Raw genomic sequence first — 20,524 nt, forward strand, 5'->3', positions numbered from 1 at the left:
CGCTCCAGATGCCGGAATGGCTAGCTCCACCACTGAACCCAAGGTTGTCCCCTGAACTAGCCAGATGTTTAACTGAGAATCAATCAGAGTCAGTCCCTCATTTGGAAAATAAGACTTAAGAACTGTCTTGCCCCCAAATGGCATCTAGAGGTTCTGTTTTGGCAACTGCAACCTTGGTTTAAGGAGTCGTTTAGTGCCTGGCTTGTGTGTGTTGAGTTTCTAACACTGCAGACCATATCCTCCTTCTCGGAAGAGGACCTGAGTGTGATAGTGGAGGGAGAACTTAGCCATTGTAGCTAGTAGGATTAATTTTGGTTAATTCTGTTTTCAGAGCCATCCGTAAGAACCCATGAAGGGGCCAAAGGAGAGCCCTTAATTCCAGCATCCTATTCTCACAGTGGCTGACCAGGTGCTTATAGAAAACCAGAAGGCAGGTTCAAGCTCCTGGAGTTCAGAAGCATCACTGCTTCTGCTCGTGGGGCTAACTGCTTTTGATGCAGCATTTTTTGAGCCATTGGTTGCATTCTGAAAAGCCATTGGCATCAGTTGTGCAGAACCATCTCGCTTGTCGCTCCTGAATTGAGGGTTCTTTAGCTCGTTTTTGAGGCTGTGTTTTTGTCCCCGGTTTGTTTTAAAACATAGCTGCTTTTTTTTTAATACCACCCTCTGACGGAAACATTTTCCAGAGCGGTTTTACCACAGACCGTAAAACAGCAATAAAAAAAAGCAGCACAATTCAATAAAAAGCAAAACCCAGCGTTGACAGAAAATAAATAAATCAGAGGTTGAAAACCTGGGAAAATGAGAAACGTATCTGCTTGGCATCAGAAAGACACGAAGGCAGGGAAGTTTTAAACGGATGGTGTTTTGTTGTGTTTTTAATATTTTGTTGGGAGCTGCTCAGAGTGGCTGGGGCAACCCAACCAGATGGGTGGGGTATAATTAATGAAATCACTATTACCAATTGGTGTCAGACCAGGTGAGAGAGAGATCATGTCCCCCACAAATAGAGGGTACAGCTGAAAAGACCCTCCCATGTTTGCCACCCACCTCCTCCAAGGCAGCCTGGACAGGTGGACTTAAGAAAGGACTCCACATTCTGTGGATTCCATTTGTAATTTTTGAAGCGCTTATCTTGCTGCAGTATGGAAAGCTTTAATGAAAATCTCAAGACAACATGGGCAGGTGTCAGGGGGGGGGGGGAGGTGACTGATAGCTACATCATCTTGAGGTCTGGGGGACTTCAGAGGTCCAGGGGCTGAAATTTCCTACCCCCAGGCCACAGGAGGATCTTTCACTTGGCTTCCCATTTCGGTCATCTGGTCAGCCGCTGTGAGAACAGGCTGCTGAAGCAAACTTTGTGAGGAATGGTTGAAGGAGGTAGGTATGTTTAGTCTGGAAAAGAGGAGACAGAGGAGATATGAGAGCCAGCTTCAGATATCTAAAGGAATAGCTGTGCCAGGGAGATGGTGGACTCTCCTTCCTTGGAGGTTTTTAAGCAGAGGTTGGATGGTCATCTGTCATGGACGCTTGAGCAGAGATCCCTGCCTTGCAGGGGGTTGGGCTGGATGACCCTCACGGTCCCTTCCAACTCTACAACTCTATGATTCTGTGACTAGATGGGCCACTGGCCTGACCTTTATTATGTCCTTGAAGGTGAAGAAGGACCTAGAGGGGCAGAGAGAGAGAAGCAAGAGTTTCTGTAACCTTTGAAAAAGGTCGCTGCTCCCTTGCTATAAAATAAAAGAGAGAGATTGCTGTGAAGGTCCTGTGTGCGTTGAGAGAGGGAGAGAAACCCCAATAACACAATGTCTTCCTTTTGCAGACAGTAATAATCTAGAGATGATAGGGGGGAGGCTGGAATGAGAGTGCCAGAGCCGGGCTCTGCGGATCCCCTCCGTCCTGCGCGCAGGATAAAGATCTCCTCTATCTCCCATTATCGGCTGCGTGTCTGCTCCGAAATTAGAACAGAGAGTCTCGGGCTGCGTGTCTGGAGTTCACGATGAGCTGCTGCTGAGGCTCGAGGTGGTGGTGGGGGGAGGTTTTCAGGCACTTCTGCAAGGCGGCAGAGCAGCTGCCTTGCACGCTGAAGGTCCCAGGTTCGAATCTCCAGAGAGGGCTGAGCTAGACAGCTTGATGGTTTAGCTCCGTATAAGGCACCTTCCTAGTTAGATCAGCTCTTTGCTTGGAATCATGAGGACCAGAATCTTGCATTATTTGGAAGGAAAGGACCACAGCTCGCTGACAGACCACCTGCTTGGCCTTCAGAAGGTTCCTGGTCCAGTTCCCCACTAATGTCATGGCCAGGTGGGGCCTGAAAACTTGGCAAGCTGCTGCCAGTCTGTGTGGACAATACTGAGGCTGTTGCGATGTGGTCAGGAAAGGAGCCCTGTGTGGTCAGCCCAGGTAGTGAAAGGCCTCGCGTAGCTAGTAATTTCTTCTGCGCTTTGTTGCTTGGGGATACTCCTGTGAGCCAGAGGGCGACGCTCCTTGGTCCCTGCACCCAGGGGTCCCTGCCCCCAACTCCGATGCTTCTCTTTCAGCGTGCAGCAGCGCAGAGTCCCAAAATGGCTCTCTGGACACAGAGTGCTGAGCTTTGGTATGCCAAATGGCAAAGCTGCCTCGAACCGCAAAGGTGTCTGGGACTGGTTGGAGGCAGAGGAATGAGGGGGTCCCAACTGGGGGAACCCCAAGGAAGGAAGGCTCAGAGCCCAGGAAATGGTGGTGGGACAAGAGTGAGTGGTCAGAGGGAGAAGCCTGGGGGGGGGGAGGTGTCAGAAGCTGGAGAGGTAACAGGGCTTAGCATGCAGGGAAAGTCTGTGGCAGAGGGAAGTCAAGAATTGGAGGCAGAAACTGAAGCAGGAGAGGAGGGAAGCCAGGAGGCAGAGGGGAAGTCTGGCTGGTAAAGAGTCACAGTTGTCTCCCCCTCCTGCTGCAAAAAGCTCCCCTCCCTGCTGGTCTCCCAGAACCAGGAGAGGCATGAAAAGGGCGGAGGAGAGGTTGGCTGCATGCAGGCCCAGTCTCTGATTGCTTGGGGAAAACCCTGGAGAGGAGGTGACTTAGACAGCTGTAGGGAGGCAGGGACTTTCAATCTCATCAACTGCATCATGGGGGCAAGACCTACCAGGGATTCTTTGCTGTGTTCATTGGACCTGGCACGCCTGTGCAGATCCTGTTTTTGCTAATAAAGACTTGACTGCAAGTCGCTCGGTGTGATTTACTGCTGCTCTCTCCTGTCGAAAGGCATGTTCAAACCTTGCTCCCTCCAGCGGCCTGCCTTGTCACTCCTCTCTCATGGCCGGCCAGCTGATCGTATCAGTCCTCTCTCTCTCTCTCTCTCTCTCTCTCTCTCTCTCTCTCTCTCTGATGGATGCCTTCTCAAAAAAAAAAAAAAAAGCCTCTCAAGCAATCGTTTTGTCCCCTGTTATCACTGTTGGTGCAGTGTGATCCTCTTCCTTTAAAAGAATTCCAAGGCTGGCAGAGCTTCTCCAGATCTCTTTGTGAGAGATTATCCCTTTAGCTTCTTCCTTAAGCGCTGCGGAAACTCTTTATCAGGGAGCACTTGAAATTCTTTGGCTTCCCTCCCCGCCATTATGCTGGAATACAGCTTTTGCTCCTAGGGTGTGGCTCTTAAGCCGACAGTTTGCCTTTGGCTCAACCGAAGCAGAAACCTGGGACATACCTCAGTTCTAGGCTCAATCCCCAGCATCTCCCTGGAGAGCTACTGCCAGCCCGTGCTGGGAATATTGAGCTAGGTGGCCCCAACAGTCTGACTCATATGTATTTAAAATAGCTGTTTAGGAACCATGAGGGCTATATGCTTAGTTTTGTGTAAAGCAGTTTCTTGTATCCTCTGGGTGGGGGTTAAGGATTTTTTTATTTCATACTGTAGTGTGTGTGTGTTTGATATAGCAAAAATAACATAACAACAGATAAAAAATGAAACATGGAAAACAAAGCTGTAGAACGGGTACAGTTGCACATTGGTTGAAATAACAGAAGTCTATGAGTACAGTCATACCTCGGGTTACAGACGCTTCACGTTGTGTGTTTTTGGGCTGCGCACCGCGCCGAACTCAGAAGTACTGGAACGGGTTACTTCTGGGTTTTGCCACATGCGCAGAAGTGTGAATCGCAGCCTGCGCGTGCGCAGACACGGCACTGCGGGTTGCAAACGCTGTTGGTTGCAAACGTGCCTCCCGCACGGATCACGTTCGCAACCCGAGCATCCACCGTATAGGATATAGGCATTACCTGGTTATCAAGTCTAGTGGGGACAGCCTGGGTAGCTCTGTTGGTTGGAGCATGGTGCTGACAAGGCCAGGGTCGCAGGTTCTGTCCCCGCAAGGGACAGCTGCAAATTCCTTGCATTGCAGGGGGTGGGACTAGATGGTCCTTAGGGTCCCTTCCATCGCTGCAATTCCATGCCAGATTTGCCAGGCTTGTAGCAAGGGTTTCGAAAATGATGGTCCTTCTCTCTGTGTATGGAATGCCAAATCATACAAAAAGTGCATGGGAGTTCTGGTCAAAATCTCAAATTACGCACAATTTCCTCCCATTTTCCAGAGCAGTGGGTACCCAGCGCCCTATGTATGATTTGTCAGCTGTTTCCAACTGGGTTGCAATTACTGTTTGAGCTGCTCAGACCATCTATAAGACTGGTTCTTTTGACAATATGTCTACACAATGGCATTTTCAAAAATATCCTTGGCTTGTATCTGGAGCCCTCTGTTCTTCTGTCTCCCACAGGGATCCGGAGAGAGCAACCTGGAGAAAAAAGAGCGGCTGTACTCGCAGATGTGTGCGACAAGAGAAAAGGTGAGGCTCTCTTTCCCTACAACAGGCGAATTTTGAGGCTTGATCTTGACACAGTGCAGACTTTATTTTTTTCTTGACCAAATCAGATTTATTGCTAGTTAAGTCAACCATCGTGCCATTTGCAAATCAGACAATAAAAACAAGGCAGGTGTATAAGGCGCACTAAAATACCATTAGCATTTTGCTTTGCAGTAAAGTTTTGGCAAATTTTTTTAACAGTAGGCCAGCGATTCCTACACTGTGCACTGCGGCAGGTAATCCTTCACTTTGCTCCCCTTGAAAAGCTGAAATTGAAAAATAAAAACCTTGAGAAATAAAAGCCTAATGCCAGGCGGCAAGACGTGCTTTTTGAAAAAAGAACCGTGAAAAATCAGATTGGGCCTCTGGTGGAAGCAGTGAGGGGAACCATAGAATCTTGAGAGTTGGGAGGGACCCCCAAGGGTCATCTAGTCCAACCCCCTGCATTGCTGGAACCTCAGCTAAAGCGTCCCTGAGAGATGGCCACTCAACCTCTGCTTTAAACCTCCAAGGAAGGAGAGGCCACAACCTCCCGAGGGAGACTGTGCCACTGTCAAACTGGTTGTGGCGACCCCAAAGCAACTCTCCAAAGCGACTTCATCTCTCTCATCTTAAAAACCGGGAGGGGAGAAAAGGGTCAGGCAAGCCTTTGGCAGGGGAAGAGAGTCACTACTTCCATATTGGATGCAGCTATCTTAAGGGTTTGCATGGGCAAAAGCTGTGTGGGCAGAAGCTCGTGGCATCTGGAGTTGCAATGCCCTCTGGATGGATACGGGTTTCGCCATCCCAGGATGGAGTGCCTCTTCTGAATAGAACCATTCCTCAAATTCTGCCTGGTGGGAGACAGGTTTTCTCCACCTTTTACCAGGGATGAAGGTCGCTGTGGCCCTCACGCCATCCGCCTTCGTTGCCGCTGAGTTCAGGGTCCCAGGACGGGCAAAGGCGATACTCTGATCCTTCCTCCGCTTCTCCCCCCGCCCTGGTTCCACTCCCCATTTAGTTTTCAACCCCCTTTTTCCCTTGCAGAACTTGATGGGAGACCAGGAGCAGCTGAAGATCCAAGTGACTCAACTGGAAGAAGAGGTGGGCACCTTGCGCAAGATCAACAAAGGCCTCTTCGACTTCTCCAGCCGACTCATCATGAAGCAGGGCAAATAGCGGTGCGGGGGGGAGGGCGAACCTGCTCCTCCGAGCCCAGCCTGGTGGCAGCAGAGTGCTGTCCCCCTTGGGACAAGAACCTGGTGGCAGCCACACACAGCGCCTGGATTGCCAAAACTTCTTCCCTGGTCAGAGGGGCAGGAACGCTGTTCATACCCTTGCCCGCTGGCAGGACCGCACCTCACACATCCAGAAATGGGGGGTGGGGGGCAGAGATGGTGTAATTCAGGATGGTTCCAACAGGGCGTTGCAAGGAGACATGGCAGTTCCCCCTTCCTGCTCCTCTTCCTCAAACAAACCAACGGGCCCTTTCCGCATCCTCTCATTTTGTAAAGGATTCTGGGCTGCGCCATACGACCTATTGCTGCTCCACCGCTGCCTTTGCCGCCGGGGATTGATGATCAGTAGTACGCCAGCTTCCTTTGGGGAGGGGGCATGCAGGCGGCTTTTGGGGGTTCACCAGCCGTTCTGGCATTCCCCAACCGGCAGGCAGATCTCCTGGCCGCTGTCAGTTCAGGAGGAGAACGGTCCAAAGCCATTGTCAGCAAAGAGGCCTCAATTCCTTTTAACACTGTGTTTTTGAGAGCGACAGAGCCCCCCTCTTTTGGAAGGGGGGGGGAGGAGAGAGTCTTGTGTTTCATCGTTCCGCAGGCTGCAGAAATGAGGCATTGGATTCTGGGCTGGGTAAACCTCTCCGGGTGAGCTGTGCTTCTCAACAGTTCTCTCCCCTCATTAAAAACGTGCACAAATCTCCCAAGCGCTCCCTGCTTTATGAAAGCTAGCCATCCCCCCATGCCATTTTTACATGCAGGGAGAGATTTATTTATTTACATTTTTATTGAGCCTGCACAAATTAGACCTTCCTGCCATTGAACTGAACCACTAAAATTCACGCAGCTCCGTCATGCACGGTGCGCCAGATCGTATCCTTAACCCTCCTCTTGTTGGTCAGGACACGCAGCTCTGTATCCCAAGCAACTTTTTTTGTACCCACAACCCTTGTCTTTCTTCATTTTACTTCCTTTAGAAGAAATACCTCTGACAAATCCTTTTCCTTTTATTTCTTGTTTTGTTTTCGTTTTGTACTTTTTTTAAATAAAGGACTGTTTACTGAAATTGCATTTTGGTGGAGTGTTTAGAGAGAAAGCGACTTAAGAGGCAGCGGGATTGAAGCATACAAAATTACGCATGGAGAAAGTTGACTAGAGAAAGGGTTTTTTCCCCTCACAACACTAGAACTCGAGGACATTCAAAGAAGCCGAATGCTGAAGGCTCCCCTTGTCCTTAGTCATCACAGCTAAATGGAACCTCCAAATTCAGGGGCAGCCTACCCCTGAGTGCATCTGTTGCCCTGATACCCTGCCCATGGCCAACCAGCAGGACCCAACTGGCCTTTGGAGGCATTTACTTCCTCCTTCGGCAGAGGGCAAACAGCCATGGTTGGTGGCCGTTGGCACTTCTCTGCAAAGAGGATTCCCCGCTTGCCTCCGGGTCTTTGCAGGGGGCGCATCGCTCAGTACACAGTCTCCTAGAATTGTAGTTTGAAAGCGGCCCCAGCAGTCTCATCTGCAATGGAGGAATCTCAGCTAAGGCCTCCATGTGGGGTGCCACAGGGTTCTGTCTTGGGCCCGGTCTTATTCAACATCTTTATCAGCGACTTGGATGATGGACTCAAGGGCATCCTGATCAAATTTGCAGATGACACCAAACTGGGAGGGGTGGCTAACACCCCAGAGGACAGGATCACACTTCAAAACGACCTTGACAGATTAGAGAACTGGGCCAAAACAAACAAGATGAATTTTAACAGGGAGAAATGTAAAGTATTGCACTTGGGCCAAAAAAATGAGAGGCACAAATACAAGATGGGTGACACCTGGCTTGAGAGCAGTACATGTGAAAAGGACCTAGGAGTCTTGGTTGACCACAAACATGACATGAGCCAACAGTGTGACGTGGCAGCTAAAAAAGCCAATGCAATTCTGGGCTGCATCAATAGGAGTATAGCATCTAGATCAAGGGAAGTAATAGTGCCACTGTATTCTGCTCTGGTCAGACCTCACCTGGAGTACTGTGTCCAGTTCTGGGCACCACAGTTCAAGAAGGACACTGACAAACTGGAAGGTGTCCAGAGGAGGGCAACCAAAATGGTCAAAGGCCTGGAAACGATGCCTTATGAGGAACGGCTAAGGGAGCTGGGCATGTTTAGCCTGGAGAAGAGGAGGTTAAGGGGTGATATGATAGCCATGTTCAAATATATAAAAGGATGTCACATAGAGGAGGGAGAAAGGTTGTTTTCTGCTGCTCCAGAGAAGCGGACACGGAGCAATGGTTCCAAACTACAAGAAAGAAGATTCCACCTAAGCATTAGGAAGAACTTCCTGACAGTAAGAGCTGTTCGACAGTGGAATTTGCTGCCCAGGAGTGTGGTGGAGTCTCCTTCTTTGGAGGTCTTTAAGCAGAGGCTTGACAACCATATGTCAGGAGTGCTCTGATGGTGTTTCCTGCTTGGCAGAGGGTTGGACTCGATGGCCCTTGTGGTCTCTTCCAGCTCTATGATTCTATGACAGAGAGCCACCCAAACTCTGCTTAGAAACCTCCAAGGAAGATGTGGCTTCGCAAGCTGATCTGCAGATTTCGGGTTCTTCTTTCCCTACTGCACAACGGGGAGCGGCTTGTGCATGTCCCATTCAATCTCGTCTCTCTGCCCCTGGAGCTGATTGCTCTCATCCTGGCTTCCTGGAGGGGCCTTTGCTTCTCTGAGCGCAGGGTGGGACCAGCAGCTTCCTCCTCAAGCAAATAGGCGCCTTGGGATGCAGAGATCACTTTCTGGTTGTCATTCCTCCCTGAAGACCCTGTTGTTTCTGCAGCAGCGCCAGGCAGAGGCTGCCATTTTTATATCCTGCTGTTCAGCCTCTAAGCCAGCTGTTCCTGGACTTTTCTCCGGGTGGCCGCCATCCCCCTTGGTTCCATAAGCTCATCCCCAGTGCCCCCGGCCCTGGAAAATGCAACCGCAGTTTGTATGGCACACTAAGAGAACAGCGCAATGAAATTCAAAGCGTCAGTGATTAATGGCACACATAATACAAAACCCAGTTAAAAAAAATTCTACAGAAGAGGCGAACTTCATTCAGTGGTGGCCCAGTCATTTGCAACTCCAGCGCACCCCTAGAGGAAATGGTGGGGGTGAAGGCCTATTCTCAAACCATTACTCTGTGGAACTCGCTGCCAGGAGATGGGATTGCTACTTGCTTAAGGCAACTTTAACATGGGGGATACACATTAAGAGCAAAATATGCTCTTAATCACGGGTTCATGGGGTAAAAGATTTGCATTGCAGGGGGTTGGACTAGATGACCCTGAAATCCCTTCCAACGATTCTATGGGAGGAGGGAGAAACAGCTTATCGTCCTCTGAGGCCCTTTTCCGTGTACTGCTTCCGTGAGAGGTCCGGAGGGTGGCAAGACAAGAGCAGGGCCTTCTCTGCAGTGGCTCCCTGTCTATGGAATGTTCTCCCCAGGGAGGTTCACCTGGAGCCTTCATTATGCACCTTTAGGCACCAGGCAAAAATGTTCCTTTTTAGCCAGGCCTTTGACTGATTTAAATGTGTTATGAAAGGGGAGATTGCTTGTTCCTTTCTGCTCTTATTTTTGTGTGTCTGTATTTTCTGTTTTTTATATCATGATTTTATGTTGTGAACCACCCTCAGGTCTATGGTTATAGGGTGGTATAGAAATTTAATCAAAAATGATAATATTGCCTGCTATAACCCATAATTGTGTTTTTAATATCCCAACACAGTCTACCCCAGAAAGAGGAACAGCCATTACAAGGGGCAGGGGTGGCCACTAATGTGGATGGGTTTTAAATAGAATTATAGAATTATAGAACTGTAGGGACGCGGGTGGCACTGTAGGTTAAACCACAGAGCCTAGGACTTGCCGATCAGAAGGTCGGCAGTTCGAATCCCCACGACGGGGTGAGTTCCCATTGCTCAGTCCCAGCTCCTGCCAACCTAGCAGTTCGAAAGCACATCAAAATGCAAGTAGATAAATAGGTACCACTCTGGCGGAAAGGTAAACGGCGTTTCCGTGTGCTGCTCTGGTTTGCCAGAAGTGGCTTAGTCCTGCTGGCCACAAGACCCGGAAGCTGTACGTTGGCTCCCTCGGCCAATAAAGCAAGATGAGCGCCGCAACCCAGAGTCGGCCACGACTGGACGTAACGTTCAGGGGTCCCTTTACCTTTTTATAGAACTGTAATGTCGGAAGGGGCCATGAGGATCATCTAGTCCAACCCCCTGCAATGCAGGAATCTTTTGCCCAACTTGGGGCTCGAACCCACAACCCTGAGATTAAGAGCATCTTTTGCAAGAGTCTGAATTCATCAGTCAATCCACACACAGAGCTTCTGAATTCCAGTTTCTGGAAACCAGAAAAGGGGAGAGGACTTGAATACTGCTTGCGGGAATATCTCTGGGGCCCCTGGTTGGCCAGTGTGAGAAGACGGTGCTGGACTAGATGGGCTGTTAGCCTGATTCAGCTATCAGGTTCTTCTTCTGTCCTTGTGGAACCTCCAGGTCAGAGGCAGTCTATCTGGATTCCTAACTTCTTCCTGGTATTTTGCCGCTGTAGGAACAGGATGGGCTGTTGACTCTCCTTAAGTTCTTTCTTTTCTTTTTAAAGTATTTTCCCTCTTAAAGCAGGAGCGGGAGACCCAACAGGCTATTCCAAAAAGTGGGGAGAACCCATTTTGATTTAAAGTGTGGCTTAATAACCTAGAGTGTCTGGACCGATTGCCCATCTTGCATGCCAGTAGGCTTAGATAATAGTGCTTTTAGCTTAATCAATGCCTGCTCCCCTCGTTCCAACAAGGAGCTGAGGGTTGTTTTATGTTTTCAGGAGGAATGCATATTTTGATCTGTTCCCGACCTCGCAAATTAAAGAGTTTTTAACGGGGCCCGTCAGCCAGATGGGTTTATTCCGCTGTCCCCAGAGCACCCCGGACTGATTTTTTTTTTAAAAAAACAAGCTACCAAGGCAGTGATGCTTTCAAATAGCAATTGCTGGAAATTGCAGGAGAGGAGATAATGCTGTTGCACTGAGGTTCTGCTTGGCCACTGCAAAGACAAGGTGCAGGATGGGGCCCCTCGGGGGTCTGATCCAGCCACATCTGACATCCTGATGGACAAATTTGTGTCTGGGAAGACTATTCTTAGCTACTAGCCATGACAGCGATGCTTTGCCTCCATGGTTGGAGGCCACGATGCCACACCCTCCAAAATTTCTCCAATGAAAATAGGAATGTCCTAAGGGAAAGCAGAACATTACCAGGATCAAATCAGAAACCAGGATAGCTTCTGTAAATCCGGGCCTGTACCTGGGAAATAGGGACACTTGGAGGGTCTCAGATGCTGACTCCTGAGCCCTGTATCTACAGCTGATGTAGGTACCTACGGGACCGCCTCTCCTGGTATGTCCCACGGAGGACCTTACGGTCTTCAAACAAAAACATCTTGGAGGTCCCAGGCCACAGGGAGGTTAGGCTGGCCTCAACCAGAGCCAGGGCCTTTTCAGTACTGGCCCCGACTTGGTGGAACGCTCTGTCCCAAGAGACTAGGGCCCTGCGGGACTTGACATCTTTCTGCAGGGCCTGCAAGACAGAGCTGTTCCACCAGGCCTTTGGCCAGGGCACAGTCTGACCCCCTCCTTTGGTAATCCTGATAGAACTCTGGCCCAATGGTTGTCATTAATTTGAATCTGAACTGATTTTAGAATGTATTTCAATTACAGTCATACCTCGGGATAAATACGCTACAGGATAAGTATTTTCGGATTGCGCTTCACGGCAACCCGGAAGTAACGGAGTGCGTTACTTCCGGGTTTGGCTGCCCGCGCATGCTCAGACGGTCAAAATGACGTCACGCGCATGCGCGAAAGTGGCGAAACGCGACCCGTGCATGCGCAGACGTGCAGTTGCGTCTTACATTCTATTCAGGATGCGAACGGGGCTCTGGAACGGATCCCGTTCGATCCCGCGGTTCCACTGTAATTGACTGTGATTTTATGTAAACTGCTATTTTGAGCCGGGTTTTGGCGGGATATAAATAAATTATGATGATGAAGAAGAAGAATATCTGAATATTTCCTACAGTTTATTTATTGCGTTCATATACCCCCTTTTTAAGGGAAGCGGGTGGCGCTGTGGGTTAAACCACAGAGCCTAGGACTTGCCGATCTGATGGTCGGCGGTTCAAATCCCTGCGACGGGGTGAGCTCCCGTTGCTCGGTCCCTGCTCCTGCCAACCTAGCAGTTCGAAAGCACATCAAAGTGCAAGTAGATAAATAGGTACCGCTCCGGTGGGAAGGTAAATGGCGTTTCTGTGTGCTGCTCTGGTTTCGCCAGAAGCGGCTTAGTCCTGCTGGCCACATGACCCGGAAGCTGTACACTGGCTCCCTCGGCCAGTAAAGCGAGATGAGCGCCGCAACCCCAGAGTCGGTCACGACTGGACCCAATGGTTAGGGGTCCCTTTACCTTTACCTTTTATACCCCCTTTTATCCATGGAGTGCAAGGCGGTATACATGCTTCTCCCTCCTTCTTTTGATCCCCACAACAACCCTGTGAGGTCGGTTATGCCAAGAGGTCACGCCTAGGGAGCCTCCTGGACAAGTGGGAGGATTTGAACCCTGGTCTCTCCCCCGAGCCAAATACTCTAACCACTGTGCCACGCTGTCTCCCAAGCAAGAGCCTCTGCTTGCACGTTTTGGGGGCAGGAGGCAGCAGGACTATTAGATCAGGGTGGCTGGCCAATTGCTGCCGCCCAAGCCCCAAAATGGCAATCTCCATCCTTTTCTCTCCTCAGGAATAAGGTGCCTCATCTATCTCACTTTAGCCTGTCGGGGCACCAGAAATGAAAAATTGGCTTGCCAGCAATGGGTTGGAACGGTCCTTGCCCAACGGTGGGTTTTCCTGCCAGGTCACTCGTGGGTCTTCCATCTCCCCTCTGATTCTAGATAAAACCTGCCCTCTGGACACCATCTCCCCACAACCCCCCACAGCCTTCAAATGGGGGTTTGGGGAACGGGCCTGCCTGCCTTGTATCTCGTGCACCTGCCTTGGCCATCGATCTAGTTAATTAACTGTCAGCCGTTGAGCAGATAAACTATCCATCCTGGGAATTTGCTTAATTGCTTATTTGGCCTTGTTGCTAATATATGGTTTTTTTGTGTGTGTTAAGGAAAACTCTCCCTCTGTGCTATTCTTCTGAGAAGACGATCTTCCTCCTTTCCCCTCCCACTGGATTCGGTCGCCAAAAATGCTGCCTTCTCAGCCTTGCAAAGAAGCTGTTCTTCGTCCTTCTTGAATAGCTCAGTTGGTTACAGCATGGTGCTGGTCATGCCAAAGGCTGCAGGTTCAATCCTTTAAGAAGGATGTTGACAAGCTGGGATGTGGGCCCAAGAGGGTGACCAAGATGACCAAGGGTCTGGAAACCAAGCCTGATGAGGAACGCTTGAAGAAGCTGGGGATGTTTAGCCTGGAATAGAAGAGATCAATTGCCATCTTCAAATATCTCAAGGGCTGTCACACGGAAGAGGGAGCCAGCTTGTTTTCTCCTGCCGTGGAGGGCAGGATTCGAACCCATGGCTTCAAGTTACAAGAAAGGAGATTCCAACTAAACTTCAGGAAAAAAACTTTCTGGCAGTAAGAGCCGTTGAAACAGGCTCCCTTGGCAGGTGACAGGCGCTCCTTTCCTGGAGGCTTTTAAGCAGAAGTTGGATGGCCATCTGTCCTAGATGCTTTAGCTGAGATCCCTGCATTGCAGGGGGTTGAACTGGATGACCCTTGGGTGCCCCATTCCAACTCTTACCATTCTATGATTCTAGCTTCCCTGATCTGAGAAGAGGCCTTCTTTGCTTTCAGGAGGGAAGCCTTTTCTGAACAGAGGCATGACTCCACCTCTGGAAAGTTTCTCCTCTGATCAAGGATGAGGAACATGCCCTCTTAAAGATGCTGCTAGATTCCATCTCCCAGCCCTAACCATTGGTCCTGCTGGCTGGCCAGGGCTGCTGGAAGTGGAGTCTGAGAACATCCAGAGAGGGCCACAGGCTCCCACATCTCTCTTTCCAGCTAAGACACATCCGTTCCCACCTTGGCGTCTGGGGAGCACTTTACAGATAAAAGGCTAAATTGAAAGAAGCTCATCGTCTCGCCGGGCACGTTAATTCTCCAAACGGCAGTCGATTTCTGCTGCTTGCATTGATTTGTTTACATAAGCAGAAGACCTTTCGGCAATTCTCTTGGATGTGGGGAGCGGCAGGGCGAGAGGATCCCACAGCCAAGGTTGTATGTGCTCATAGAATCCTAAGAGCTGGGAGGGATCTCAAAGTTGTCACCCAAGGCTGACTTACTGCCAATGTGCAAAGATACCTTTTGGGTAGGCCGTCTGGATCAACCTGCACTTTTGTAAACAAAAATCTCCCTTTTCCCCCCTTATGGGGTATCCAAGAGCCCATATAGAGTCCTTACGTAGGTTCCCTATTGGTAGGAGAAAATAATAGAGGCCAACCAGAAAATATTGAGAAGCAAAGCAGCTAGGAAGCCTGATCTTTATGGATCTGTTGCAACAGGGTGCCCACTTCACACACAGGAAAGGAGGAGGAATCCAGAACAAAGGTGTGCCTGCCCTTATATAGAAATTTTAAATTCCCTGCCCTGGAGCTCCAGACCACCCCTGGAGCTCCAGACCACCACATCACAGAAGGGGTGTAACCCAAGACCACCACCCCATACATCATATGTACATCACAGAAAAGGCGGTCTACAACAGAAATCTGAGTGCATTGCTTATCTCCTGTCTGACAGGTTACCTGTCAATGCTCACTTGATTGGATACCCTGGGAAGCCTGGCCAGTCTTTTGTAATGACAAATACTTATTTCCTGAGCCAGGTCATAGGCTCGCCCTATTCAAACACAGACAAACCCTTAATACAGGATTTGTGAAGGAAAAGACAATGGGAAGGCTTTTCCATTTTCCTTTGCAGAGAAAACATTTGGTCAGTTTGGGAATCAAAAATGATTTCAGGTCGGTCTTCCTGTGCTGATCTACGTACATGCTTGGTTGGTACATTTATGAACATTTATAATATATTTAAGACTTTAAAATTCTTATCACAGTAGAATGGTAGAGTTGGAAGGGACCCCAAGGGTCATCTAGTCCAACCCGCTGCCAAGCAGGAACTGCAACTCAAGCATCCATGTGCATGTGAATCCAACTTCTGCTTTAAAATCTCCATGGAGGGAGAGGCTACCACCTCCTGAAGGAGACCATTCCACTGCTGAACAGCTCTCACTGTCAGAAAGCTCTTCCTAATGTTTAGTTGGAATCTCCTTTCCTGTAACTTGAAGTCATGGGTTCGAGTCCTGCCCTCCGGAGCAGGAGAAAACAAGCTGGCTCCCTCTTCCATGTGACAGCCCTTGAGCTATTTGAAGATGGCTCTCCTGTCTCCTCTCAGTCTCCTCTTTTACAGGCTAAACACCTCCAGCTCCTTCAACCGTTCCTCATCAGGCTTGGTTTCCAGACCCTGGATCATCTTGGTTTCCCTCCTCTGCACACCTTCCAGCTTGTCAATGTCCTTCTTAAATTGTGGTGCCCAGAATTGGAAACAGGACTCCAGATGTGGTCTGACCAAGGCAGAAGGGAGTGGGATTAGACTTTCCTTGACCTTAGGGCTGACATGTGCCTGGATTTTCCCTGACTTTACTGGGATTTCAAAGGTGGAATTGACGTCCAGGGGGGATTTATAAAAGGTATCACTTTGTCCTAGATCTTAGGGAAGTCAATCAAAAAATCACTTTTTTGGTGTTCTAAAGAAAGCTCAGCAATTTTTGTGGGATCCTGGCTTTTCCTTTGTGAAATATGGCAACCCTACTTGACCTGGACTCATAGAATCATAGACTTGGAAGGGACCCTGAGGATCATCTAGTCCCACCCGCTGCAAAGCAGGAATATGCCACTGTTCCACTTGGGGATCCAACCCGTAACCTTGGCGTTACCTGCACCCGGCTCTAACCCACTGAGCTATCCAGTACACTTCCTTCCGTACAAGTTCAGGATCAGCACAGACTGGTGTGCTCAGGTCTGTTAAACATAACAGTTTAATTTGTACAGAAATGAGAAATGTATTAACAAAGGTTCAAAATGGAAAATGGCTCCATGTGTGTTGCTCACACCGGGGGGGGGGGGGGGGGAGGGGTCCACAAGAGTTTTTCTAAAGGACTCTGAGCTCTTGTTCAGTTAACTGTAAGATGTAACTTAAGTTAACTGTAACAATAACAATAACAATAACAATAATTTATTATTTATACCCAGCTCATCTGGTTGGGCTTCCCCAGCCACTCTGGGCGGCTTCTAATGGAGCATTAAAATACAATAACCTATTAAACATTAAAAGCTTCCCTAAATAGGGCTGCCTTCAGATGTCTTCTGAAAGTCTGGTAGTGTTTATCTCCTTGACATCTGATGGGAGGGCGTTCCACAGGGTGGATGCCACCACCAAGAAGGCCCTCTGCCTGGTTCCCTGTAACCTCACTTCTCACAGCTAGAGAACTGCCAGAAGGCCCTTGGAGCTGGACCTCAGTGTCCGGGCAGAACGATGGGGCTGGAGCCACTCCTTCAGATATACAGGACCGAGGCAGTTTAGGGCTTTAAAGGTCAGCACCAAAGATTAGCTTAAGTTAACTTAAACCTGTAAGACAGAGCTATTCCACATGGCTGTCAATCTGAACTTAACCTGATCTTTTATTCCCCTTCCTTCCCTCCCCCTCCCCTTTTTATGAAGATTACCCGCTCTGGGATCCCACAGCTAATTCTCCCTGGCCTCCTTGCTGGCCCAAATAGGACTACGTAATTTAGCCAGCTAGCCCTGGGGATCATCTAATGTTTATTGGATGGATTTCCCCCCTAAATTGATTTTTGAATTCTGAATTTATTGTTATTCACGTTTTATACTGCATTTTATGCTCTTTTTTGTTGCATCAATTAAGTGTTTTGAATTTGTTGTTAGCCGCCCTGAGTCCGGTTTTCTGAACCAGGAAGGGCAGGATATAAATAAAAAATTATATTATTATTATTAATGATTAACTAACAGGTAGCTAACATGTGAGGGTTTGCAAAGCTGGGATCATTCAAGAGGTATTGGGTCACCATCTCCATTTTGAAAGGAGTTGCTTTTGAGTCCTCTTGGCCTCCCAAAATGAATGGGTTGAAGATGCAAGGGGAGATGTCTCTCTTAAAGCCACAGGGAGAATAAGGCATGGAAATGGCTCTCCTGAAGGAAAACAGCCTGGAGAGAGAAAGAGAGACCTTTGCTTATAGGTCTGTTTGGATTATTTCATATTTTGTAAGATACTCAGCCTGTGCTGCACAGCACAAGATATTGTATGGATATTTCCGATGTTTTGAAGAAAGTTCCGCCTGTAAAAGTTTGAATAATATTTTCAGGGGTCTGGACAAGGCTTCATTTCCAAAGGAGCCAGTTCTTATGCTTCCAATTGCTTCAAGCTTTGCAGTATTTAATATCTGCAACGAGGTCCTGCTTGCCAGCTTCACTTTGGGGGTATTTGGGGGTCACACTGAGAACAGGAGGGCACCCCTTGGGTTGCTATAAGAGTTTTATAAAGGTCTTATATATATATAATAGGTAAAGGGTAAAGGGACCCCTGACAGTTAGGTCCAGTCGTGGCCGACTCTGGGATTGCGGCGCTCATCTTGCTTTACTGGCCGAGGGAGCCAGCATACAGCATACAGGTCATGTGGCCAGCAGGACTAAGCCGCTTCTGGCGAACCAGAGCAGGGCACGGAAACGTTGTTTACCTTCCCGCCAGAGCGGTACCTATTTATCTGCTTGCACTTTGTGCTTTCGAACTGCTAGGTGGGCAGGAGCAGGGACCGAGCAACGGGAGCTCACCCCGTCGCGGGGATTTGAACTGCCGACCTTCTGATCGGCAAATCCTAGGCTCTGTGGTTTAACCCACAGCGCCACCCGCATCCCAGATATAAAATAGATGTTCATTAATGTACCAAGCAAACACATACAAGTATGTAAACCACATGTCTGAAACCCACAGAAAAGTCCTGAAACCATTTTCTCTCTCCCAAAATGACCTCAAATATTTCTCTACAAGGTCGAAGGAAATGGGAACTCTCCCCATTGTCTCTTTCACAAATCCTGTCTTAAGGGCACATTTAAGATATGCATAGGGTGTGAGCCTGTCACCTGGATTCAGGAATTGAGTAGTTATCAGAACAAGAGAGTGGCCAGGATGCCCAGGTAATCCAAATAGGTAACCTGGCAAACAGGAAGAAACAACAGACCCCGATTTCTGCCCCTTTTCTGATGTATTAACGGGGTGGTCTTGGGCCACACCCCTTCTGTGAAGTATGTATGGTCTTGGACTCCAGGGTGGGCAATTTAAAATGTCTATATAAGGGTTTGCACGCATGGCTCGGGGTGCCTCGTCCCCCCCCCCCCCCCGTTGCAACAGCTTTAATCAGGCTTACTGGCTGCTTAGGGACGCAGGTGGCGCTGTGGTCTAAACCACAGAGCCCAGGACTTGCCGATCAGAAGGTCGGCGGTTCGAATCCCCATGACGGGGTGAGCTCCCGTTGCTCGGTCCCTGCTCCTGCCAACCTAGCAGTTCGAAAGCACAAAGTGCAAGTAGATAAATAGGTACGGCTCTGGCGGGAAGGTAAACGGTGTTTCCGTGCACTGCTCTGGTTCGCCAGAAGTGGCTTAGTCCTGCTGGCCACATGACCCAGAAGCTGTACGCCGGCTCCCTCGGCCAATAAAGCGAGATGAGCAACCTCAGAGTCGGCCACGACTGGACTTAATGGTCAGGGGTCCCTTTACCTTTACTAACTGCTTTGCTTCTCAATATTCTCTGGTTGGTCTCTATTATTTTCTCCTACCGAAAGAGAATCTACAATATGGGCTCTTGGGTGCCCCATAAGGGAAAAGGAACAGTGTTCTTTCTCATAACGCAATAGTGCGCCTTTAGCTGTTCACCCGCTCACCACAGGCGAGTAGCTCTTCTGGAAAGATTGGAGGAGAACGGCAGCATCCCGCATTTCTGTGCCCTTGACCACACGGCAGGGAGGGGCACTTCCATCTCTGCGGCGCACCAAGCAGAGACGCCATCTCCTCTCCGGTTTGCACGCCTGGCGGGAGATCTCCCTGGCAGATCTCATACTGTCAGTCATGCTGTCCCTGGGCAGGAATTAAATGTTGGGGGAGAACCCGAGCTTCCTTCCCCTGTCCTATTTATTCCCCTTCTGCCCCGTCAATCATCCGCTGCTGACCCAAAAGTGCAAAGTGAAGATGCTTGGCTAAGTTTTGCTGACGGAGGAGAGATGGTCACTCCGTTCATCCGAAGATGCTGCTGTTTTCTTTCGCTTGGGAAGAATCCTCAAATCTTAAGAGGTGGGATGAGACAAGATGGATGCAAGAGGATTGACCCGCCAAAGATGGAGCCTGTCGTGGATGGATCCCTTGAGATTCCTGCCTTGAAGGGGGTAGGACTAGATGAGGCTACAATTCAATGATTTGTTGTGGAAAACAAGCCCTAGCTCAGCTAGGTATAATTGTCAATTATTATTGCTTATTACCATTATTTATTTTTATCCATTTCATTTACGAAACTCTTCCTACATCTCCAAGTATTCTGCAGTAGAATGTAAGAATCACACATATTAGAAACAATTTTGAATTCATCCAGATACCAACTGATATTTTATATATATCTCCTCTCCACTGAGAAAGACTTGATCTTGTTAAAAATGATCTTATTAGAAGGAGGTGGGATTAGACAAAATCGATGGGAGAGGATCGATCTGTCCAGAACAGCCTGGTTAGAGCGGACTGTATCCATTATTAGTCATACTCAGAGGAGACTAATTGAAATAAAAGGGGCATGGTTAATTTAGGCCCACTGATATCAAAGGGTCTACTCTGAGTAAAAGAATAATTTGAGAGGCAATCAAAATAGATGCACTCTGAACACAGGTCACAGGTTCCCAACCATTTCTGCTGCCAACTGAGACCAGTGGGGCAGAAGGCAGGGAAGACCCAGAATTGGGCAGAGCCAGAGAACGTGATGGGAACCACTCAGATTCCAACCTCCTCCTTCTGTTCCTTCTCCTCCCTGCTGACTTCTACAAGGGGGAAGACTTGAGACTGAGGAGGAAGAGGAGGAAGATGACAGGACTGGGCTATATATCATGCAAAAACCGGTTTGAAGTCCTTATCATGATATCAGGTTCACAATTTTTGACCTGGCAATATATCACCATGTGTGCATTTGTGTGCTATGCAAAATCAAGATGGAGCAGTGGAAACCGTGGAGCCAGCCAGATAGGCAGGGTATAAATTATTATTATTATTATTATCATCATCATCATCATCATCTAGGAGAAGGAAAACTCTGACCCTAAACTTCCGCTGCCTTGCAGAACATCTTTGGGAGAAGAAAAGGCC

At 48.8% G+C, this 20,524-nt stretch overlaps 1 protein-coding gene across 1 annotated transcript in view; it reads left to right on the plus strand.

Annotated features, from left to right (window-relative positions):
- The window catches only part of WDR18 (WD repeat domain 18), a 40,609-nt gene extending 33,499 nt beyond the window's left edge, over positions 1–7,110 (plus strand). The window contains exons 9-10 of the mRNA XM_083720582.1: positions 4,750–4,818; positions 5,863–7,110. Coding sequence (XP_083576708.1) covers positions 4,750–4,818; positions 5,863–5,994 — 201 coding nt within the window. The 3' untranslated portion in view covers positions 5,995–7,110. The remainder of the gene's footprint in view (positions 1–4,749; positions 4,819–5,862) is intronic.
- The last annotated feature ends 13,414 nt before the right edge of the window (positions 7,111–20,524 follow it).

Source organism: Podarcis gaigeae (genome assembly GCF_964106915.1).
Source record: "Podarcis gaigeae genome assembly, chromosome: 18".
Lineage (NCBI taxonomy): Eukaryota > Metazoa > Chordata > Lepidosauria > Squamata > Lacertidae > Podarcis > Podarcis gaigeae.